Source organism: Barbus barbus, assembly GCF_936440315.1.
Source record: "Barbus barbus genome assembly, chromosome: 32".
NCBI lineage: Eukaryota > Metazoa > Chordata > Actinopteri > Cypriniformes > Cyprinidae > Barbus > Barbus barbus.
This window is the reverse complement of record NC_136760.1, coordinates 18,089,520-18,115,810: the sequence shown is the minus strand read 5'-3', so window position 1 is coordinate 18,115,810 and position 26,291 is coordinate 18,089,520. Positions and strand designations below refer to the sequence as shown.

The window sequence follows — 26,291 nt, the reverse complement described above, 5'->3', positions numbered from 1 at the left end:
TCTGTAACGCTCGAAGGTGGCAAAATAGGCTTGTGTCATTGAGCAAACATTGGACAGTTATGTACCCACGTCCTCATCATTCCAGGCCCAAGCGTTCTCACTCTTACAATTATATTTCATTGGATGTCAGTAGGAACAGATGGGGTCATTCAGCAAAAGTGCTCGATAAGGTTTATGGCTCTATCGCTCAGCAACAGAATCCAATGAAATAAATCCAGAAGCCTGTCTGTTGGAGGTAAACATGAGCTCAGCTCTGTGGGTTTTTGGTAAAGCACCTGACTTCCGCTATATACAGTTGAGCTGTGTATATTTATAAAACAGAGAGAAACAAGTCAGTTTCTGTGCATTTGGGGAGGCGGGGATAAAGTTTACTTTATACATCCGTTATGGTTCCTCTCATTAGACTAGTTCAACTAAAGTGAGTGTTTTAATCGCATTATATCGACGTGTTGTTTTTGCTACAAAAGCAATACTATACCTATTAGACTGAGTCAGTTTGCACTGACTGAGATCATTGTAATCTCATACCACTAATGTGAGTGCACTGACCTTTGGGTTTCCAAACACCATAGTTGTGGTAAGATGCGCCACCATGTGGTCTTTGTGAGAACATTCTGTGTCCAGAACTTATCCCAAAATGAGTTCACTTTTACAACTTTTATTTTTCAGTGTTAGTGGGATTACTTATTATACTAAACTGCTACGCATCAGAAATGGCTTCTATTTTCATCTTACTACTGCATCGTTGCTTTAAAGTGTGCTTGTATTATCGCATTAATGGAATAATTCACCCAAAAATAAGAAATTGCTGAAACAGTACTCAACATCAGGCCGTCCAAGATGTAGATACGTTTGTTTCTTCATCAGAACAAATTTGGAGAAATTTTGATGTGAGAGGACAAGGAATTATTTCAATACCGAAAGCGTTCATATGGACTTCTATTTTAGCCAGAAGCGACGGTTTCTTACAAACACGCAGCTTTTCACTTCATAAGATGTTAATTGGTGGACTGTGGATTATTGTTACGTTTTTATCAGCTTTTTGGACTCTTATTCTTAACGGCAGAGGATCCATTGTTAAGCATGTCACATAATGCTATTCTCCAAATCTGTTCCAATCAAGATACACACATCTAGCCTACATCTTGGATTGTCTGAGGGCGAACTATTCTTTTAAGGCTCAGTCGTTTTAAATAGGCCTAGCCTATCTATTTCATGTATAAATATAGCCTATATACTACTTTTTTCTTCTTCTTTAATCAAGTCAATTAGCGAATTTGCTTCTTTTGCTGATATATGCATACATTCTCCAGTAGATGGCAGGACAACATGAGATGGCAGTATATCTCATGAAATGAATATTCTTGTGTTGTAATTTAAATAGGTAAAATGTAAATACGTAAATGTAGCTAGTATATCAGACGGCCAGAAATATGCTCTGGTCAAACTCACGTTAAACTTTATTAATGATAACTTATATTTAGACAGTGTAAGCACCTTAATAGGATGAAAGTACAGAGCTAAAGTTAAGAGCTTACCTAGCTTTTGAGATACTGAACTCAATTCATATACTGTAATTTATCGCTACATACTTGTAAGTGCTTCTGTTTTCCCTCTGAAATAATGTCATTTTCTGGGAGATGATACCATTAAGCTCCTGGCTTTTGTTTGTTAATGTGTTATTGCCAAGTCTAACAGGTTTGAAATTGAAATTGAGGATATCAAAATGAATTAAAAATCATTAATGAATTTAAAGATTTTATTTTAAGTAATTACTTATTTTGGATATTTTATTAAAAGATCTGAAAGAAAAAGTTAAGGTAAAATTAATATGATTTTCAGTTTTTTAAACTGTAGCATTAATTGTTTATCCAATATATTAGGAAAAGAAACTTGTACTATATAGCACACGTATGGAACTCCTTGTCATAATCTGAATATTTACATTTACATTTAGCCATTTAGCAGATGTTTTTATCCAAAGCGACTGACAAATGAGGACAATATGAGCAATCAAAACCAACAAAGAGCAATAATAAGCAAGTGCTATGAATATAATCTAGTTATCATTTAAACATTATTTTTGCTTGAACATCAATGTTGAAAGTATATTTGTGTATTTGAGTGCAATAAGAAGAAAGCATGTTTGCACTAACCTCCTTACATCATATAGCTCAACTAATTTGTACCTGTGATTGGGAGCAATCCATGGAAAACCATGTCTTGTTCTTTCCAGAACTTTCGAAACCAATTAGACTTTAACCTCTGAATGTACACAGAGACATACATCCACGTATACCTTTACTGCATAATAATCCTGTATAAACATTAAAACCAATCTTACTTAAACAGGGAAATTCGATATCTTTAACACATTCACCAGGTTGTAAACATTTAAACCCATCTGTCAGGCCTGTAGATCAGTCATTTGACTTTGAAAACATTTCATTTCTGTGCTCTGTTTCTCCCAGCATGCACCTACACTTATCATCTCCTCCTCTTGCTTTCATTTTCTCCCTCTCCATCTCTTTCACTTGCCCTCTGTTCTTTTCCCCCTTCCTCACCACTTCTCCCCCCCATCCTTGCTGAAATATGGACAGGAAGATGAGTGAAAGCCAGCCTGGAGTGAACCACATGGGCCGAGCGAGAAGCCCGCAAGGTCGGCAGGTAATAATGGCAGCCTTTTTGGAATGGGTCAGGATTTCAGCAGCATTTTATTTTCTGTTGATGAGGAGAAGAGAAGACAGGAGAACATCTGGAAGTGTAGAATAACACCCGTTTGGCTGGACATCTGCAGTGGATGACAGATTCTGTATTTTTTCCTCCGCCTGTTTGCTGATGCGTCTGTGGAACATTCCTGTATTCAAATAAGACTTCAAAATGAGTTTGTTCTGTGAAAGCCATTTTGCAATCACTTCCAAGCATGTTAAAGAACAAGTGGGTACGATCAAACAAATCCCTGAAATAAATAAAACAAGTGAAATATGTGGAGCTGAACTTCTCATTCTTGAAATTCGTCAGATAAATGAGCCTTTCCCACTGAATATCTCTGAAGAAGAGATACATTATTCTGTCAGCGCTTGTGTTTTTTTGTCTTGTTTGTTGTCACAGGTGCAGATGTGGTCTGTTTTTGTTTATATATATATATATATATATATATATATATATATATATATATATATATAAAGTTTTTTTTTTTTTTTTTTTTTTTTGAAGCATCATAAATAAAGTACATTGTATTCAGTGTTCCAGATTTGATGTAAGGCTATCAGTAATTTGTTGCTCAGATTGGACAACTATCTTAATACTGTACAAGTATTAAGTCGGTGACAACTAGTATAAATGAAATGCTCAATAAATGTAACATAAATGATAATGGCACTCTTTGTAGCCTTTTTGAGTAAAAGTTGAATATTAAGTATTATGTTATAGCATTTATTTGTATAAACATAATATTTAGATGGGATACATATTAAAGTTATGATATGTTTATGCTTTTAAATAAGTTTATGTATTTATTATACTTTTATTTATATATACTTTTGGGTTTATTTATTTTCTTTATTTAGAACCCTTTATTTAAAGGGTTTTGTAGTCTGATGTCACAATTAAGACATATAATGCATATAATACATATAATAAATAAATACTACATTAAAATGCAATAAATAAGTGTTACAAAATACAGATTCAAAGGATAACAGTAGCTTATAAGAATGTACGATAACTACCATTAATATATAATGGTGTGACAGATTTATGGTTATATGTATGCTACCATTAAAAAGCTTGGGTAGAGTAAGATTATTTTTTTAAAGAAATTAATATTTTAGCATTAATTGCATTAAATTAATCAAAAGATACAGTATTTCAAATACATGCTGACTGGAAACTGGAGCAATGAATCCTGAAATTCAGCTTTGCCATCACATGAATAAGTTACTTTATAAAATATTTCAAAATATTTTTTTGAAATATTTAAAACAGGTATTTAAAATTGTAATATTATTTCACAATTTTTTCTGTTTTTGTTGTATTTTTGATCAAAGCCTTGGAAGAGACTTCCTTAAAAAAAAATCAATAAAAAAAAATCATACCAACCCCAAAATTTTGAAGTGTAATGTATATTTGTAATAATTCAACAATAACTGGTTGACAAATACATAATAAAAATTAATAAATCATTTTTTCTTGTCATTAAAATATCTAAAATAGCTCATTAGACATATTTTCAGGGCTCACAAAGCTGTCCCGAACAACTCTACAGCAAGTGTTCAGACGTTCCCCCCTGTGGTGAGGACAGACCCCCACTCTCCCCTGCTCCAGCTAACCTGGAGCGTCAGCACCCCCATTGGGTCCTGGCTGTTTATCTCTTCCGAAGCGCCCGTGATTAATGAGGCCCTGAACACATCCTCTTTCCCCTGAACCAGCTGAATAAACAGGCCACGTTATTCCAGCCCAGCCTGGGAGCTCAGCTACAGGTTGCCAAAATCCCCTGGTCGCCCCACACAACTCCCCAAGACCCCCTGGCTCTCTCCTGGGATGGTCCTGTCACGCACAGGGGACAGCAGAGGGCGATGAGGGCTAGGCAGAACAGGAGGAGAGTGCAGAAACTTAGTTGGAACTGAAATTTGAAATTTACTTACCCTCATGTCCAAACCATGACTTCTATTCTGTGGAACACACAAAAGTAATATATATACAGATATTATAAGATATGTTTCATATCTTCCTCTTAGCCAGTTTACAACTATTTGTTAAATTCTCTGCTGATTTCCACATTTATGAATGATTCAGAAGACATAATTTTATGCCTAATCCTAATTCCAGGGTTAGAATTATGACTAATGACAGAAGAAAATGCAAACATGACCCAGATGTTTTCTGCTACATATCTGGGTGTATTACTGCATCCAAAAACTTCTTATTTATTTAAAATATTGTGTTTATGTAAAGTTCTTTCTCATTAAATAAGTATTTTAACATATCTGTCCACTACTGTGCAGAGTATAAGTTAAATTATACATTAATAATTACATTACACACACACACACACACACACAAATATATATATATATATATATATATATATATATGTATCTGTCTTTGTGAATATAGTCAAAGCTGAATGGTATGACAGTAGGAGTTTAGAAAGGAAAATTTAAAAGAGGAAAAAGTTACTTACTTAGGAAAGAGTTATTTACTGCTATTGCATAAATAATATGTAATCATGTAATGTTTTTTAAAATGTAATATCTCCTAATTACAAGAACTTAATTTTTGGAATCTGATTATGTAATCCAAATTACATGTATATATATATATAATTTGAAAGCTCTCCTTATTTCCTTAAAAAATGTACACAATGGAAATTTTTGGGAAAGCTAGTCTGTACCCCTTTCATTTGGCACTGAGCTGGAAGACTGATTACTGCATTTCTGTGTCTCGACATACTGGTGAAGTAGATCAATATCAGAGAACAAAACCACTGCCTTTCCCACTTGATCCAACCACAGACGGCATTCCAGCTGGACCTGGGACTTTGTTTTTCACCCTGTTATTTTTTATTAGTATGGCCTGTTTAGAAAGATAATTTTTAATATACTTTCTCATTTCTCTTATTCTTTTCCTTAAAACGATCTGTTTTCATGAGAATTGTCCAGATGACATAGAGAATCATGTCCACTTGCTCAATAGTTGTTGACTAGCCTACATGAGGCTTTAGTTTATTTGTTTAGGGAGGACTGGGGTGCTAGAAGTTTGTTTCCTATATGCTGCTTCAGTGTCAAAAGTTGTACTCTGCACTTGGCAGGGGGCTTTCCGCAGTGGCGGTACAAGCTTTACGGAGGCCATTCCCTCTCTGTGTTTCACCAGGGTTTTTATGTGTTTCTTGCTCCCTTCACATTTAGGCCATTTGTCCATAAGCATTTCCTTCTCTCTCTGTTTATGTTTCTGCCTGTAGTGTCTGAACTCACACCTCCCAAACTGGAGCTGATCATCGAGTTTAACTGATGACCGGACCTTTACAAGCCTCTTTCACCCAAATGTGTTGAGGAGCGATCGCAAAACCATTACACAAGGCCAATTGTGCTCACTGTTAAGAGCAGTCTGGACTCAAAACAGACAAAAGTTTTACCCACAAAGGTGCACTTTTTATAATGAACAAATGTTGAACTGGGCAGCATCACTTTAACACTTGTGTGGTGGTGTTCAGGTATTTTTGAGTCGACATTGTGTATAGCAATAATCTCTGTTAAGTATATGTACAGGGAGTATGTACAGGGAGTATATGTACAGAAAAACATTGATTTTGAAATGATTACTTTATTATAATAATTAGTATCAATATATGTGGCTATATGCATGTCTATTAGTGTCAAAACTATTTGTTTTCTAATTTATTAAAATTTTTCAAATTTTGTTATAAGCCAAACCCTTATCAAACTAAATGCAGTAATACATTTATATATTTGTATATAATATAAGATTTTATTTGTGTGTTTTTTAGAATTCTATATTTCTCCTACTACTTGGCGAGCCTCAAAATGTATTGTTTTTAAGTTTGTTTAACAGTGAAATACTGTAATAATGAATATTCACACATTTTTATTTTTAAAACTGTTTCTTACAATGCTGACTGGTTTTGTGAAAGTAATTTTGTGAAATATTAATACATTTTAAAATAACTCTATTTCTATTTTAATATATTTGAAAATGCAATTTATTACAGCCATTACTCCAGTCTTCAGAGTCACATGATCTATCAGAAATCATTCTAATATAATCATTTGGTGCTGAAGAAACATTTCTGCTTATTATTAATGTTGAAAACAGTTGTCCTGCTTAATTTTTGTGTGTAAAATTTTTTCAGGATTTTTTGATGAATAAAAAGTTTAAAAAGAACAGCATTTATTTGAAATAGAAATCTGTTCTAAATGTCTTTACTGTTTCTTTTGCTCGGTTTAATGTGTCCTTTTTAATGTAAAAGTATTAATTTATTTATGTATATAACAAAACATATTTCATAAACATACATAATGATCTTTCTTACAGTCCTGATGATCGTTTTATTCATATTCATGATCATGCTAAATGATTTTCAGTACAATATCAGTTAAAACTACATATTTCTAGTTTGGAACTGATGGCAATGTATTTATATCTATATTGCTGGGACTGGAGTTCTCTTATTCTCTTATCTAGTCTATGTTAGTATGTGCTAGCCCGTTTTAATCCAAACACTAAATAAGAGACTGTGAAATCTAGAGGGAGAAATGTTCCAGAAATTCAGTGGTCCTGGTCGGATAGCGATGCCTGACCGAGGCTGGATAGGAGACTTTATCCTGGGTCTGTGTGGTGAGACAGAGAGGGAATGTGTGGAGGTGTGAGCTGAGCGATAGGGAGCAGGGGTGATTACTGTTGACAGGGACTGCAGACATCATCTCAGTGATACAAGCTTCCCTTTCCTCATAACCAGCTCCTCTTTGAGTCAGTACCCATGGGGGACTGAAAGCTGACTGAGAAACATCTGGAGCATGGTGACGCGCACGTTGCGAGATTTTATGTTGAAAATATTCAATGTCTAGGGACAATTGCTGATGTGAAATGGAAACAATATGACATAACCATCAAATCATATAATTTGCGGGGGAAGTGCATTATCCGTATATAAAATGTAGACTTAAATTGGCAAAACTACTGTTTTAGCCCACAAACTCAAGTTTGCACATAGTAACCATGTTTGAGGTCATGTATGGAAACATAACTGTGGTTGAAGTCAAAAAAGAAAGAACCACAATGTATGCTTATTTGATTAAACAAATTGAGTAACATGATAGATTTGTTTTGCATCCCATGATGGAACTTGAGTTCAAAGGTCAAGTTCAAAAAAGTCACATTCTCTGAAAACAATAGAGGAATAGGTTAAAGTAGCAAGTGCTTTTGGAACTGAACGTTTGTATTGTATTCGATTAGAACTTGTGAGTATGTGAGTTTGAGCACTACCTCTGAACTGTCCAGCGGTGTGTGTGTGTGAGGGGTGGAGGTCTATAGGCTGTGGCCTGCATGTCGCCGGTAGGTATTCTCCTGAGGCAACGCACTCATACGTGGAAAAGCGCTTGACGCTCTTCCTCGCTAGAAGTGGAGCAGAGCAGTGGCCGAAGTGGAGCCAACCCAGAAGAACACAAACAGAGGTGCTGCGTGAGCCACAAATCCCTGCTTCCTCTGAAACTTCCAGCCTGCTTTTTTCCTGTCCAAATTCCATAGCCATTAAACTTTTCCTGGCAGCCGTTCAGAAAACAACTGAGCAAACCTCACCCAGAACCCCCTTCCCTCCCCTCAGCTCCGCATCAGCACTTGGGATATCAGAGATCGGCTGTCAAGCTCCTTAAATAAAAGTCTGACTTCATAGTTGTTTTTGCCTTGTATCAGATTTCCTCCAAAGTGTCTACCGGTCTTCAAAAGGGACAAAATGAGGTGTTGCTGAGAGTGTGGCTCCTTTTCCGTCTGTTTGGTCTCCACTGTGTCTGACTGTGTCTCAAAAGTGTGCAGAAATTGTGTAAAACATGGCTAGATTTGATATAATAGATACTATATATTGCTGTTTAAAATTTTAAAGATAGAAATACTTTTTTTCAGCAAAGGATGTATCATATTGATTAAAAGTGACAGTAAAGATATTTCAATTTCAAATAAATAGAGTTTATTTTAACTTAATTATTAATTAACACGGTTTGCACAAACATTTCAAGCTAAAAATGGTTTTACCATCACAGGAATATATTGCATTTTAAAATGTTTTATAATAGAAAACAATTATTTTAAATAAATAATAGTTCACAGTTTTACTGGTTTTACTGTAATTTTGATCAAATAAATAGAGTTTTGGTGAATATATGAGTTTTCTTTAAAAAATATTAAAAAATCTTGAACAGTAACAAATTTAGAACAGTAATATAATATAATATAATACCGCATACATATGAATTTTGATCAAATATCAATTGTGATCCACTATAGATAGATAGACAGACAGACAGACGGATAGATAGATAGATAGATAGATAGATAGATAGATAGATAGATAGATAGATAGATAGATAGATAGATAGATAGATAGATAGATAGATAGATAGATAGATAGATAGATAGATAGATAGATAGATAGATTGTTCCTGACTCTTACCTTGCCTCTTCTTTTACCTCTCCAGAACAATCCCATGAGGACACCAGGACCAGGCCAGCTGCTGTGAGTTGTAAAAGGCAGAGAAAAAATGATTGAGAGGAGAGAGCAGTCTGCGTGGGTCAAGGGTCAGATCTTCACCGCTAAATGAGAACAATCTGGAGTTGCTTGTAAACTGCGAGTCAAACTGTAAGACAGATTACAAGTGGGGTAAAATCACTTCAGGACCAAGTTTAGAAGAAAATACAGAGACAGTGATTTGGTAGATGGAAAGTAGGGTATTACCAAACAGCACATTTGTGGATAAACCCAGAATGCAGTGGGCCAGACCCATAAAGCTTGGATGAAATGAGTGGTGTTCGATTCGAGATGGACTATGTTATAATAACACCAGGGTCTGCTCTGAAAACCAATCCCCTGGCAGGAGCTGGTTAGACTGCTGCTTAGACTTCCTCTTCAGACTCGGACAAATTTCACTGTAATCACTGCAAGGGTAGATTTCCTGTCTTTCGTTCATATGGTTGGGGGAAATGAAAGCAGGTGACTGGGGAGCACAGGCCTGATGGTGTGGTGGATGGAGACAAGTGGAAAAGGGGCTGCAAGACAGCATGTTGGATCTTGTTCCCCTCTACAGCTAATTTATAGCAGTGTTACGAAAATCAAAGGCTGGGTTTGTAGTGTGTCAAAAGGCTGTTCCGTGCGGCAGGATTATGTCCAGCTGTCATGTGCCTTTACTGCTTACTGATCTGACAAAATTTGAATGGGAATAAATACATGTATATACTGTATAAAAGTGAGCAAAACTGTGTTTCTTTATAAGCCTTGCTGCTAATTTACATGAGACTATTGGATTTTAAAGGGATAGTTCACCCAAAAATAAAAAAATCTGTCATTAATTGTGCACCCTAATGCCGTTCCAAACCTGTAAGACCTTTGTTTATCTTCGGAACACAAATTAAGATATTTTTGATGAAATCCGTGAGCTTTCTGACCCTGCATAGAACATGGTACTGTCAAGAATGTCTGTGGAAGACTGACACAGAAGAGAAGAAATAGTTGTTATTTTAGTTTTCTCTGCACACAGAAAGTATTCTCGCTCGTAGCTTCATAAAATTGCGGTTGAACCACTGATGTCACATGGAGTATTTTAACAATGTCCTTACTACCTTTCTGAGTCTTGAATGTGGTAGTGCCGTTCCTGTCAGGTCAGAAAGCTCTCGGATATCATCTAAAATATATTAATTTGTGTTCCAAAGATGAACGAAGGCCTTACAGGTTTGGAACTACATGAGGGTGAGTTTTTACTGACAGAATTTTCACTTTTGGGTGATCTATCTCTTTAAGGGCCGGCTCAGACCAGGAATAATAGCTATAACAATAATTATACTAGCGTCCACATAAGTGGATAATAATATTCTGTTTATTATAAAAACAAGCTACCATTATGTCATCTACTGCTTTAAATTCTTGAACTCTTTCAAATCCAATGAATACTAATTGGCTGTTCATGGTTTTATCCCTCAGCAGCTGGAAAATTTCATTTTTAATGTGATTCTAGTGATATTGTTCCTTGTTACCTCTATAGTTGTGGTTTGGACGTCCCTATTCTCATTGAATTAAGGTGCAAAAATTGTGATGGAATAGGCAAATAGGTCCATCACCTATTGTCAAAAGTGTAGGGATGTATGAAGCCACTTTCGAAACCAAACAGCTTTCTGCTGGTCAACGTGACGGAACAACATGTGAACCCACTGTGAAATCTGAATGGGCAAATCTTTCACTTTGGAGATTTTCATTTGTTTGTATTAAGAACTGCATATGTCAATGGAAAGTCCCAATGAGGTAAACGTGTGTATGTATGTGTACGTCCTCCACGCAGCATGCAGCATTTTCTCAGCGCCCCAGTGGGTTTGATTCGCTTTCCTCTGGCACACAATCCTCAGCGCGACTCATTCAATCCTTGAACTCTGCTCTGACCTCTGCCTGTTGTTTTCCCAAAAGTTCTCAAAGTTCTCAGATATCTCATTTCATACCACAGGAGGCGCTGACCAGAGAACGAGAGTCTCTGACTGATGCCAGAGAAAGCAGCCGACATAGTGAGCTCATGGGACAGGACCAAAGACTAATTCGATTTGTTCAAACGAGTTCCGAATGTTTTTCTCAAAGAGGAGAAATCTGAGGACAGTCCCAGTCCTGTTGTCTTAAGTGAAACTGAGATGGTTGTTGATCTTTTTACAACTTAAAGGCTAATTGTGTTGTCAGGCTTCTGTTGATATTATCACTAATGAGAATCCATGTAGACATTTGCTGTGTGACCTCACAGCTATTATGTCACATTTAAGAAATATCACACAAGTGCTGTTGTACTGAATGTCATCAAGCTTTTATTTATTTTATGCAACAGTTCTATAAACAAGAAGTTAATATTGAGTAACTTATGTTTCAAATTTGGCCAATTAGATTATAAAAAATTTTCTCCACCAATGAAAATGTTTCCAAATGAAGCTAAAACATCAAGCTTGTGATGCCTACGTACAGAGGATGCTCTGTAATGACACCAGTCCAGTCTACTCCACTCCAGGTTTTTCAATTCCCGCTCTGGGTGATCCTGGAGCGAGAGAAAGTATCAATGCCCTTAATTTAAAAAAATCTAACAGCAGGTGTCCACTGGCACAGACTGAGTATTTATGCATTTATGGGGTTGACAGAGGATGGAGGAAAGTGCAAAGTGCTTTCAAAGTTGAGAAATGCTAAATTTTATGCAAATATCCTGTAAAAAATGCCAGTGATGCATTTTAAAATTAGATTGTATTGGAGCTTTTGATGGATTTATTACATAAATCATATTATTATATTTACATATTAATTACACGGTTATGTGATACAATGAAACTTCTGTATAATTATTATTGCTAAAACTTTAGAATAAAGTAATAGCTGAAATGATGATGAACAATACTTTTACTTTCTTAACCATAATTAATGTTAATTTCTGCATATGTAAAAAAAAATTTAATTCAAGTTATTTAAATTAACATTAGGTAATGTAATAACTGACTGTAAAAAAAGTTCTTTGTTCAAAAAAACCCTTGTGCATTAACACGTTTTAATGAATTGAAATTTATTATAAAATGTTGCCATAATTTATACTGTATATGTATGAACACAATTTAGAATTCTTTTTAAAATGCAATTTATTCCTGTGAAAAGGCAAAGCAAAATTTTTAGCAGTCATTACTTCGGTCTTCACTGTCAAACAATCCTTCAGGAATCATTTCAACATGATTTGGTGCTCAAGAAACATTACTTATTATCATTAATATTGAAAAAAGTTGTGATGCTTTATATATTTGTGGAAACCATGACGGGGGGGGGGGGGGGGGGGGGGGGGTTCAGGATTCTTTGATGAATAGAAAGTTCAGAAGAAAAGCATTTATTGAAATAGTAAAGATAATGTCACAAAAGATTTCTGTCACTTTTAATCAATTTAATCCATCCTTGCTGAATAAAAGTAATAATTTCTTTAAAAATAGTAATAATAAATAATATTACATTTGGGTTGAAAAGTAGTGTATATATGCATAGCATGATGCAAATGTTGTTTCAACATTAAAGATAAAGTCTAAATGTCAGCCAAACTAAAATTCTAATGGAATAAAAATGAAAACAAAAACAAATGTAAAGCTAATTAATTCATTCTTAATTCTAGTTGATTCTTTCATAAAAGAACTGGATTGCAGTAGTGGCCAGCTTGTTGGCATGGTCAGTAACTGTTAGGCAGAAGGCCAAGCAGGTCGCCCCCATAGGGACAGTTCCAGCCGCTCGTGTCTGAGACTTGAGCTGTGTTTGTCTGCTCCGTGCAGCTCAGTATCCAACAGACGTGAGCGAGACACACAGGCCTGGCATTACCAGCGCTCACACACTAATCCTGCCCAGACCAAACAGCTTACCCTGGTCAGGGGGGAACATGCTCGTGAAAGCAGGTGTTAATTAGAGCCAGCTCAGTGCGGTGGTGCTGCTGGTGTATGCGCGTCTGGGATTTAGCTTGTGAAGAATGGGTGGGCTCATGTGTTGTGACATCACACCCATACCGTCCCAGTGAGGGAGTGCGAACCGACAGGACTTTCATTGTTCGGTGGGAACGGGATCCATGAATTAGAAATCCTCCTCCCACGTGCCGCAGACACAGACTCGGACTGAAACCGAACTCCGGGCCCAGGAGCACCATGCTGATGAAAGACAGTGTTAAGGCTCCAGAAATCCCAGCCTGTCACGCCACAGCTCAGCCATCGCCACCCCCAGCCCCAGCCCCCGCCCATGGCCTTATGGGAGATGGAGTCTGAGTGTGGGGGTGGTTAGAAGAGGGGAAAACAGGGGAGTGTGTTGAGCAGATGAAGTAGATCATTCACATTCTTTAATACTTCAAAAAGGCTAAAATCTCAGCCAACCCTTGAAAGCAGAAGTGGAAAGCTTTTTGAACAAGATAGCAAGTAACAGTATAGTCTTCATGCAGTCATATAAAGCCTATATTTAAAATCTGTATATTAATGCACCTGCAAAGTCAGTTATAGTATTTTGTTTTAGTAAATTGTTTTAGTATGGATGATTTTTCAATTTAGGGAAATTTTCTTATTGATCTTGAAGAAAGAAAATCGATTAAAAATATATATTAAAAAAAACAATAATTTTAGTTTTAATAGGATATATGCATCTTGTTTCTACATTTCCCTCATATTCTCTAGCGTGTGAGAAGAATGACAGTTGAAGGACATAAATATCGTAAATATTACATTATTATCTGATCTTAGGTGTCATTATGGACAGAATTTCTTTTCATTTTTATACACTGCAAAAAAAAAAGGCTTATCTTATGGTATTTTTGAAAAAAAAAAAAAAAGCTGCTTAAATCAAGCTGCATTTACTAGATTAGCAAAATTACATAAGATTTTTAGTCTTGTTTCCTGAAGAGACAAAATCTAAAATAAGTCTATCTAAAATAAGTCTATCTATCTAAAATCTAAAATGAATTTTGCTAAAAACAAGTACTCACCCTTAGGCCATCCAAGATGTAGATGAGTTTGTTTCTTCATATGAACAGATTTGGAGAAATTTAGCATTACATCACTTGCTCACCAGTGGATCATCTGCAGTGAATGGGTGCCGTCAGAATGAGAGTCCAAATAGCTGATACATGCATCACAATAATCCACAAGACTACAAGTATTTCAATTAAATATTACTTTTGAATGGCCTACAATGGAGAAAGAAGCTTTTTGGAATGGTGTACTTACATCATCTTACCAGCAGGGGTTAATTGGGCCATGCTAACAGGCCAAACCTTGACTTCTTGGTCTGAACTGCATGTGCTCCTGTGGCTTTATTTTTAAATGGAGCTCTTGCATGAAGCTTACTTCCCCTACCCAAACTGTTCCCATGGTTTTAGCGAGCTGAGTGATGTTGAGTGAGCCGACCCTGAACGAGGTCCTCCAGTGCCCATTTACACAGACACACACACTCACATCAGACCCTACACAAGCAGTTCAAGCATTTATCCAAACAAGGGTTTATCCAGTTGCATAAATCAATTGATCTTCCAAGAGATTTTGGATTCCATCTATCTATCTATCTATCTATCTATCTATCTATCTATCTATCTATCTATCTATCTATCTATCTATCTATCTATCTATCTATCTATCTATCTATCTATCTATCTATCTATCTATCTATCTATCTATCTATCTATCTATATATATATAATTGTCATTCATCAATAAAGTTATTAACAGACATTTAAAAATATGTCTAATCTCTTAGATAGATTACAATAAGACAAAAATATAATACATAATATAACACAAATATTTGACATTGAATAAGGAAATATAATAGAATAACAATGTTATTTTATATAAATAATTAATAAAATTTTATTTTTAATAGAAATTTGAGCTGAAAAAAGAATTATTATTTTTTTATATCGATTTGACCTGAATGGATTTGTGAATTCAAAAGCACCAGATGTAAAATAAAATAGCAGTAATTTTAAGGAGGAATCTGGGGAATGTTGAAACACATGTATACCATGTCTCTTAATCTAACAGCCTCTCAAAATATGTACCAGTTGATCCCTCATCTTTTACAGCAGATGATAAAAAAATGAGGTAATAACTTTTATTGATCATATGTCTGCGCTATAGTAAGAGGGTCTATTGTTCGGTGTAGCAGATCCTGGTGGTTGTGGTTCACTGAGTCACGGATCTCACAGGGGCAGCACCTTCAGCTGCCAGGATCAATAGTATTGGGTATTAAACTGCTGTGGCAGATACCGGATCAAATGAAACTATCAGACAAGACTTCTTTTGTTTGGTAATGGCTGTCTGGCGTCTGATACACCTCTGAGAGAGAGAGAGACAGGAGGAGGTAGACTGAAACAGCACAGCTGATGGATAGCTACTGTGGTGCTCCACTGGGCTGCCATGTGAGCACGGTTATTTGTTACTGAAGGATCTTTAAATTTAACTTAAATCAATTTAAATGAATCATTTAAATAAAAAATATAAGTATTTTCTCAACATAGCTTTTTGTATGTAACCTGTAAAAAAAAAAAAAAAAAAGTTAATTTTATTGACAGAGCTTACTTAAATGGTAAGATGGCACTCAGAAATTTTCCTCTTTTAACATAATGGTTTCCCGATTTAACATTTTCTACATATGGGTCAAGCAGTGATTTTCATGTTCTATTTTAGATTATTCATGGGGCGCTGTGGCCAGGTCCTGTCCTATTTCTTTCCTGCTGTGAGGTAAATGGTCAGTCCAAACTACTGACAAACAACAAAAGAGATTATATTTAGTAGATTCAAATAAAATTTCCTTTCTACTTTGGGTTATAAGAGCTGTCAAAGGAACATGGCAGGAAGTCCTGCATAATTTAAAACTGCACTGCATGTCTCTGGCCCATCTTGAATGATTGTGCAATGAAACTGTGAGATTTACTTCTCCTGAGGGTTTCACTAATCATTACAGGGACTTTTGGGGGCGCGGATCTTCGCTGACCACATCCTCTAAATAGAAGCCGTTTCAAAAGATTCTCACACACACATACACACATGTACACACACCTGAACAGGCAATACACATGCATTTTTCTTCCTCTCTAGTGGAAGCACTGTCATGGGAGGATGTGCGGAAGCTATCACACATTTCCGCTCTTTCTTCCTCCCCTCCTTCCCAGCAGTTTCTTCCCGAGACAAGGGAGCAAATATCAGACAGTTCTGTAAAGACAGACACTAGAGTAAATTTGCAGGTTCTCTTAGGGATGATAGTGTAGAGATGGCTGTCAGATAAAAACTGCAGACTAGTTTTATTATGTTACTTCATAGCTCAGTGGTTTGATCCTCTGAGCCTCTGTATTACTATGTAATAAAAACTCATAATATTAAAGACTGATTCCGGTAACTGATCATTACTGGCTGTAAGAGTAGATTGATTGATTGATTCATTGATTCATTCTTTCATTCATTCTTTCATTCAAGACATCCTTTTAATCCTTAATATGTTAGTACATACAAGGAAACCGTAATCATTTTTTTAATTCTAAACAACACACCAAAAAAATTGGGGAAAAAATCTCAGTAATTAATTGGTAAATTTTGCAAACAATTACAAAGAAATGGCAAAACATTAAATATATATATATTTTTTTTAAGTAGAATAACTGAAATAGTATCTTCTTGTAAAACATATTCATGAAGTATGATGACTGATCGACTGAATAGGAATAAATAAATACAAAAAGGTCAGTACAAAATTAATAAAATGGATGAAAGTGTTTAAAATAAAAGCACCTACTATGGAAGAATTTATTAATGTTATGAAAGGCATTTTTATTGAGATTGTCTAATATATGTGATAGCATCATAGCAATAACTGAAATAGAAAAGAAAAGAAGTATACAAGTCATTAAAAATAAAAAGAAGTCTTACGAAAGAATTTATTAATTTCATAATGTAACTTTATAAATGACAATACTTGGCAAAAATATACTTATTATAGTACTGACTTTTATTTTGTAAACCAGAAGTAAACAATATTGTGTAATTTTCACCTAGCGTACTTAGACGTAAGAAAGTATAAGTTTAATGTTATTTGGTTTTGGTGTGGATGTCTTGTTAATGCTAGAATATGCTTATCCCAAAAAAAAAAAAAGTTCCCTGTAAAATAGTGTAGTTATCAAAAATGCAGTTTGGCAAGGCTTGTGGTTGCATAGCTGAGCTGTGTGAAGGGTCATGAAGCTTAGATGTCAGAGTGAAATGTTGCCTCTGTAAACAATAACACCATACAGATGGACCACAGCACTGAAACAAGGCCTGTGAGCCACGCTTTAATTCTGCAGCCGGCTCATAGATCTGACCTGCATACCTCCGGCTATCCATCACACCCAGCCATCACACAAAACACCAAACATCACTAGCCTCTTTATGTGTTCTACCATATTTATTCTATCTGAGCAATATGAAATGCGGTTGTATTGCAGGCTGAATCTCTTGTTGCATAGCCAAACTAATTTATTTTTGTCTCGTTATTTTGCTGGCCACAAAATATCAAACTGAAAAAGCTTACAGTCAAGAGCCACTTTAGAATGTCTCTTACTGAAATGTGCATTTGTCATCAAGAGCTCAGCCACAGAATGATGAAACTGCCTTACTTTGTCTTCTGGTTTCTTTAGTTAGCTGTCAGTCTGAGCTGTGAATGTTCATCCTGTTCAGTAGACCAGACTTCTCTACCATCTGTCTTTCTTTCTCTCGTTTCTTCTCTCCGTTTTACCCAAGAGAATCCTCATCTAAATGAAGTCACCGGGCAAACGAGTACTAGTACTCAAGATCACGTTACTTAACATGTTATTTTTTGGGGGCCAAAATTAAACAAACCGGTACGGTTCTGTTTAAATAGCTTGTATGCGAATGTGTCTTTAAGAATAAGTCCCCTACTGTGTTTATTTTAGTAAATGTCACAGGTGTAAATGGACCAATGTAGTGTGCTTTTATTAGGGGCTCTAATATCATAATTAAGTTTATACGCATGGCTTATTTTCATAGTCATTACTAAAAAAGCAATAATAGTGCATGTAATGGTGGAAAGCAAGCCGAAGCAGCACAAGGTCAGGGTCTTAACCCCATCATGGGTGTGTTTGGAACTATTCCTGCACAGGTCTACCTCACAGGCCACTCACCTCTCCTGTCTTTGTTTGGCCGGCTGGCCAGCCAAAGTATAGGCCCACCATTGTGAGTCCCTGGACCCTGGATGCTTTACCACTGTTTTCTTTGGGAAGCAGGAAATTGGATGACTGGCTACCTGCTACAACAACATCCTGTACTTGAGAAGTCATCTTTTCACTCCTACCCACCTATTATTCTCCACAGCACTACACCAGTGGTCACTCTCCAGACTTCTGGTGCGAATCTCCCCCACGTGGGCCGGTCTAAGTTCTGGTTGAAATCGATTTTCGGGCCGATCCAGATGCTTCCTTCAAAACTTTGGGGCCAAGAGAGGAGTTGATCCCATTGCACTTTCACCAGAGCTTTGAGAGCTTTCTGGAAGATTATTATTATTGCTTAAAGGCATAGTTCACCCAAAAATAAATATTCTGTCTTTATTTACTCTCACTCATGTCATTACAAATCTGTTATACTGTACTTCTTTCTTCTGTGTGAAGAAACAACTTTTTCCTTAAAATGAGTGAGTGGGGTCCACATTGTTATTAGACCTCACAGACTTTTATTTATAGGTGAAAAGAGTTCTTCAAAATATCCTCTTTTGTCTTTTGAGAATAAAAAAAAGTCATGTAACTACATGATGGTGTGTAAATGCTGACAGAAAGTTCATTTTTGGGGGAACTATCCCTTTAATGATAATGAAACAACCCATCTTGGATCATAAATCTATTTTAAATGTATTCATGTCACACAAACCAGTACAATAGTTGTAAATCTCATATAATTGATTGTTGTTGATATTTATGTTACATTTATTAAATGTATGCATGCTTTTGGTGTAATGCTGCCTCCCGCCAGTGGGTGTCAGTATAAAATTGTTCGTATTACAATTCAAATGAGACCGGAAGAAAAAATAATCACAATTAGTTTTTTCTCAGTTTTCAAATATTTATTATTTTTTTCTCATTTTTATGCAACATTTGTGTTTTATTAATTTCATATAAAAAGAGGTACAAAAAAAAGTTCAACAAGGTTTATTCTAAGAGTAACCTGACAACACAATTTAGGGAAAAAATAAAGACGTGATATCGACACTTTGGTGGTTTGGCGTGATCCCGAGACCGTCTAGTTATTCTGTGGACCTTCACAGGTGTTTCTGATCAGGGTTCAGGCACCATCACCACAGTGTGAAAGACCTACATCATGCCGTCACGGCTGGAGGTCAAAGCTATTAAACCAGGGCATGAACAGTTAATATAAATTGTTTTTACACGTGAGTAATTGGGTTTTTATAAGTCTCTGATTTCACTCGATCTGTTTATGAATGAAAGTGAAACATGTGGACTGAAAGTGGATGGTGCTTCCAAGCCGTTGAAGCTCTGTTGATAATTAGTCATCTGAGTGAAAAGAGCAACAGGAAGCACGGACGCTTTTGTCCATGAAGCAGTGCAACGGGATACGTGGAAGGACTAGTGAAAAATTGGACATTGTGTGTATGGCCAGGGTGATTTGGGTGATTGTAAATATGAGCAAATGTCTAGATCAGAGTTTTACTCGGAGCTGGGCGAAGCGGCGGAGTCCATCTCATCTGCTTCAAGGTCATGAGGAGATGCAGGCTGTCCTCCTTTCACTCTCTTCCACTTCATCCGTCTGTTTTGAAACCACACTTTCACCTGTGAATAAAAACAATGATGCATTAAAACTGTCTGGAAATGATTTTGAGAATAAAAGCATCCTCTCTTGAGTGATTCGAAATAATTCTGCAGCCAGCAAATCAAGAGATTTGTGACATTATTTTTGACGACTAAGCTCTGAGGAACGCAAGTCTGTGACCCCTGTGCATCTCTGTGGAAACACAGGAACATGGACCATCTGTTCCCACACTATTTTTACATGCTCCTTCTTGACTGAATTTGTCTGCCACTCATTTTGAAAGCAAAGGGTGGCAGACAGCCAAGATATGTAGGATGCATCGGAAAAAGTGGAGAAAGAGTTGCAAAGGGATTCGGGAGAAGCCCAGAGTTGTGCTGGGATCTGGCATGTGCTTGGGACTCAGGCCTGGGAAAACCATCAAGGACCAAGCTAAGTGTGGTCTGAGCCTAAGAAAAAAAAAGAGCTTAGTCCGAAATCACTGAAGGGCAAAGTCAGGGATTGATGGGATGACGGCACTACTTCAGTATTGTCAATCATATTTCACACAGACTCATTTAGACTTGACGGATGAGTGTTTTCTTCGCTGTTTTCAGCCAAAAATACCACTAGCATGAGCTGAAGTATCTTTTGTACCTGTCTCTCAGTGAGGTCAAGGTTGACAGCGATCTCGTAGCGGCGCAGGCGGGTCAAGTAATTATGGTGGGTGAACTCGGCTTCCAGCTCCCGGAGTTGCTCCTTGGTAAAAGCAGTCCGTTCCTTTCTGGCCTTGCAGTTTGAGTCTGCTTTGAAGCTTGAGTCCTGAATATCTAGAGGATACAAAGGAAAAAGAGACTAGTTTTGTGATCTGAGACAGTTAAATCATATTTTTAAAGCAAACGTTTCTTAAAAAGGTTTATTTAAAAGAACAGTTCACCAAAAAATAAAAAAATACTGCTTGAATTTACTCAGTGGAACACATAAGAAGATATTTTATGGGGTTTGTGGTTCTAATGTAGTTTAGGACCCTATTGACTGTCACTGACAATAGTGTCAAAACATATGTCAAAATGTCTTCTTTTTTGTTCCACAGAAAAAAAGAAAGTTGTGCAGGTTTGGAACGACATGAAGGTGAGCAAATAATGACAGAATTTTCAACTATTCCTTTAAAAAAATAAACTCAAACGCAACACTGAAGTTTAGCTCCCCCAGGAGCGGCGAGTGTTTTCATACATGTTAAGTTTAAAACTCTGTCTGCATTAAAACATGGTTACAAGGCGTTTTGTGGGCCACACAGGGCACACATTTGCACAGGGCTCAGTTCAGATCACAGGGTGTTTGAGCCCCAGTTAAAGCATGCCAGGAGTTTGAGGGTTGTCGGGGGCCACAACTGACCACAGAGGACTCAAGTTAGCGAGGAATGCACCGGAACATTGTTAAATCCACTAACAAAAGAACAAAGGCTCGGATGGGCCTAGCTGAAATCTAAAAGTGTGAATTTGTGCCTTATATATTCCCTGCCACTGAAAAAAATGTTTCCTTCAAAATGCATTCACGTAACACAGTTTGTGTGAGTTTAATTAGTTATTCCAACCTTGTGACCCTTTATACGGCACATATTAGAATCGGTAGCACTGAAAGAAAGCTGATGCAATGCTAAATGACTTTAATTTGTCAATGTGAGAATTCGTGCTTCGTGTTCACCAGATCTTGGCCAGACTGTGAAATGGACTGGACTGCCAGATGTGAGTGGGAAAGTGAGACAAGTACCTTCTCACATATGGCAACCTGTAGCCTCTGTTCCTTTTAGAAGGCACGTTATTATCGTCATTAAAGTCCTGTTCATTTAAATGCACTGCTGAGGGTAATAAATGGAAAGGTGGTGGCAGGTTGGGGGAGAAACACCTGGCACTGTGTGTATGTGCGTGCTCCAAAAAAACAGACTCCAATAAATTTCCCCAGCAAAAGCCCATAAACATTTAGGGAACAACCTTTCCCCCCCGGTGGGGTGTCTGGTGGGCATTTGGCATTTTATGTAGGAAAGCACTAAAGTAATTTGACCAAATGAAGTCAAGATTAATTGACAAGCTTAATTTTACGCCAGTTATTGTCAGACACCAAACAAAAAGGAACAGTCAAAATTACTATCTATAAATCTGTTCAATACATACTAATAATGTCTAAATGACAACTAACAGAAGAGCAGAAGAAATATATTTACACTCACACACACACACACACACACACATACATAATATAATATATACAGTATATTTAAATACATTTATTTTCACTCCAAAATTTGATCAAATTTGCTTCTGTTGTGTCAATTCATGTTATTTAATTATTTTCTATGAAAATGTAGCTTCTCTAAACTGAAATAAACTGCAGACCTATGTTGTAAGAGAAAGGAAAGTGATGAGCACATCCTTCGTGATTCAGAATTCATTTTGGAAGCGAATATCACATCTGTTTACAATTTGATACAATCATTGAGTGTCTGCTTGTCATTTCAGTTAAAAAAAAAAAAAACTGGTGAAAACATAATCACTACCAGATTTGATAATCGTATCCTTGCCAAAATTTTCACACCTTTGTTCTATCATTTACACCAACACCTTCCCTCATATTAATGCACACTTAAACTTCAACCTCGGTGAAGAATATTTTCATGATGGTGAATTTCTCTCCAGTCAAATGGAGAGTATGTTCTGTGGAGATCCTGTTACTGCTTAACGACAGGAAAATGTCAATGGATAAGAATGTAGAAGTGGGATCGCAGGCAAGTTATATTACAGACGTGGTCTGGCTTGTTTCAACCGCAAGTGATGTAGGGTTACATTAAGGTAACTCAGAGAAGGAAAGGGTATATTTATTCCCCACATTAGACTACGAGGCCTAGATGCATTGTTGTAGCAGAAGGCCTGGTGATGGATTTGAGCTAATCATTTTTAAATGCCACTCATAACGAATATTGTCTTGCTGTTTTGGCCAATGCTGTACAAAGCACTAATGGAGAAATGTATTTATCTTCAAGAAATTTTCCCTGAGTGGTCTCAGTTTCCACAGAAAGGCTGAGAGATGAAATTAATGCACCAGATGTGCCACAAACACTGAGGTTCACTTTTCCTCCTCTCAGAATAGCGTGAAATCGGAAATATGAAGAGCATTCATTACAGAATTTATGTAGATATGGACATATTTAGCCAAAAATTGTAAGACTCATCAAAACCTACATTTATTTAGATATGCAAATGGGTGAATATGAACTTTTAGCACAAAACTTTACATTTCGATAGAGAACACTATCGAGTGCTGTAAGGGTAATTTTAATAATAATAATAATAATAATAAACCTTCTATGACTCCATTTCAGTGATGTTACACTTCTGATACTGGACACAAGATGCTGGCTTCATTTTTGAGCATCTTTTCTTTTGGAAGTCCAGTATATTAGACTTGAAGAGATTCATAACACATATATCCACTTATTCATATACAGTCCATGACAATAAAATCCGATTCTTTTGTTGGAATTTCTATTTTACATCTTTCACATCTTTCATTTGAATCAAAATATTTAACAAAGTCAGATCTGGGCTGAGAAAGTGTGACAGATGTTACTGAATGTCAAAACCACCAAACAGATGTTTTGAAAACAATAGCAAACACTGTAAAGTTGAACTTTACCTAAGAGCCTCCAACAATAGAAGGAAACAACTGCAGAATAATATGCACAAAATAATGTGTTATAGGTCATCCTTCATGTGCATGCTTGCTGTGAGGAGTTTTAAATAGAATATCTGGAGTAAAATCTAATATGTCCTTAGTTCAACCGAAAATGAAAATTCTGTAATCGCTCACTCTCTTTTTGTATATATTGCTTTATTCGGCAAAACACAAAAGGAAAAGTGTTTTTGCTCATACAATGAAAGTCAGTCGGTTCGAGTGTTGTTTTGGACCCCACTGACTTTCATTACATAGACAAAAACAGTTGTGATAATTGATCTTTTTTTGTTTGACACAGAAGAAAGAAAGTCATTCAGGTTTAAAATGATGAGAATGTGAGTAAATGATCACAAGAATTGTCATTTTTGGATAAAGACAGACCACTATTGCTATAACCACAGCGACGGTGTGTTTATCAACACAAACAACCCTTACACTGAATTTTGTGCACAACTTATGCTAAGTTAAATGTTTTACATAAAGCGCTACAATTTCTGAGCAGGCAACAAATGAGAAAGTTCACATGAATCACTCCAGCCATTGCCTCATATCTCATTCATTCTTGCCTAAATGACTCACCTGTGATTTCTCTTTTCCGCTTGGAGCTTTTTTTCTCTGTGTCAACTGCTGGCACACTTTGAGGTGAGTATTCTCCCTCTAGACATGCTGTGACTGCTCCAGGCAGCCTGTCTCCCCCTGCACTGTCCAATTCAGCTCCCACCGCTTCTGCCGCCCCCTGGCACGGCTCCTGCCCTCTGCCTCTGGGTTCACAAGGAGAGAACTGCCACTCTGTCCGCTGGTACCCGCCATGCGCCTCCGGATACAGTCTGTCCTCGCGAGGGTAAGCGTGCGGCGCCGACACCAGGGAGAAGTCTGTGTAGGCCAGGAAATCGTGCTTCTGGTGCAGGGCGAATGGGGCCTGCTGGTAGGGCTGCAGCCCAGCTCCGGACCCTCCTGAATGGGGGCTCCTGACGCATCCCCACAGAGCGCTGCCCGTGTGAGGGCTCCGCATGCAACTGCTGGCTGGCTGATCCATGCTGAAGAGCACACAGCACAGAGTAGGTGTCCTCAGAGATGCAGCTTTTTGGGTCTGGTGCAAGTCAACGTGGGAAATATCCACTTCAGCATGTGCACATCAACGCCTCAAAGTCCACCTTTGCAAATCAATAAGCAGATGTTTGAAAGCAGACCACCTTTCTGTTAGTCTGGTGTAAAACATCAGCTCACACACTCTCTCATTCAGCTTTCAGCCTGACCCACTACATCCACTCTCAGCTCTACACGCTCTTTTCACAGTTCTGAGACATTCCTGACAAGCGATCCCTCCTCCTTTTTAAATGCTTAGGTGGGAAAGAGTAGCAAGTTTATGAAGTGTAACGTGAGCTTGCAGAGGAGGAGTCCTGCGGTCCACATGTTGGTACCCCCCAACCCAGTCCTGCCTCATATACTATTAATCATGGGGGATTTTATATGCACATCTAATGGGATTTCCAGGTGTTGGCTTTTAAAGGAACATTGTCTGTAAAATATAAAATGAACACCCACACAGGAAAGTTGACCGGATCCTTTTTAGCTTCTTTTATCCCCAAAACCCCCATTTTCACTCTTCTCTTTTTATGTAATTCACATTTTTGGTGGGAATTTGTACCCCACTCAGTATGGACCATGCTCCATCCTGGTGCTCTGTAGTCTGCGTTAAGGACGTGTGTATTGGCTGTGGACACAGTTAGGGGTTTCTCACACACTGCTGGTGAAAAGGCCTGACTTAAGCATTGATTTCTTCCACACCTCTCGCGTGCACAAGCTATAGTACAACAAACACACAATCATGCTCTCATTAACACCAAATTAGTCTGTAAACTCATTAGCATCTTAATTATCTGAATGATTTGAACTTATAAAAAACATGGCTCAATGAAAATTCTGTTTTTCTACAGTTTTTTTTATTATTTGACCAAAAATACAGTAAAACAGAAATATTGTAAAATATTATTAGATATTCTATTATATTATTATAGTTTTATATTTTAATATGATGTATTTTATTCCTGTGGATTCAGGAGGGCATGCTCCAGTCTTCAGTTTCACATGATCATTTAGAAATCATTCTAATGAGCTGATTTAGTTCTCAATAAACCTTTTTTGGAAACTATGATTTTAGTTTTTAGGATTCTTTGATGGATTTAAATAGAAATCCTTTGTCACGTTATAGTTGTCTTTAATTAATTGAATGTGTCCTCGCTGAGCAATATTAATAATTTCTTTAAAAATAATTGGACTGACCCCAGATTTTTGAACAGTAATGTATATAAACCAATTATTATATTATATTATATTATATGATATGATATTATATTATATTATATGCATCGAATAAATGCTATCAATGTAAACATAACTTACACTTTAAAGATAGCAATACTCATTTGTGTGTTAATTTTTAAAATTCAAGTTTCGGTTTGGAAAAAAATAGTTGTCAGTAATATAGATTTTTAAACAATGGCATGCTTGATTTCATATAAATGAACACTGATAAA

General features: G+C 36.7%; 1 protein-coding gene across 1 annotated transcript; it reads right to left on the bottom strand.

Moving 5' to 3' along the window:
• Positions 1 to 19,329: 19,329 nt before the first annotated feature.
• On the bottom strand, positions 19,330 to 25,093 carry LOC306852587 (homeobox protein MOX-1). The gene is made up of 3 exons (XM_079389534.1): positions 24,334 to 25,093; positions 20,683 to 20,855; positions 19,330 to 20,069 (listed from the first exon to the last, which is right to left on the bottom strand). Exons 1-3 carry the CDS (start codon positions 24,788 to 24,790, stop codon positions 19,947 to 19,949), a joined length of 753 nt encoding a protein of 250 aa, XP_079245660.1. The 5' UTR covers positions 24,791 to 25,093; the 3' UTR covers positions 19,330 to 19,946.
• Between the last annotated feature and the right edge of the window lie 1,198 nt (positions 25,094 to 26,291).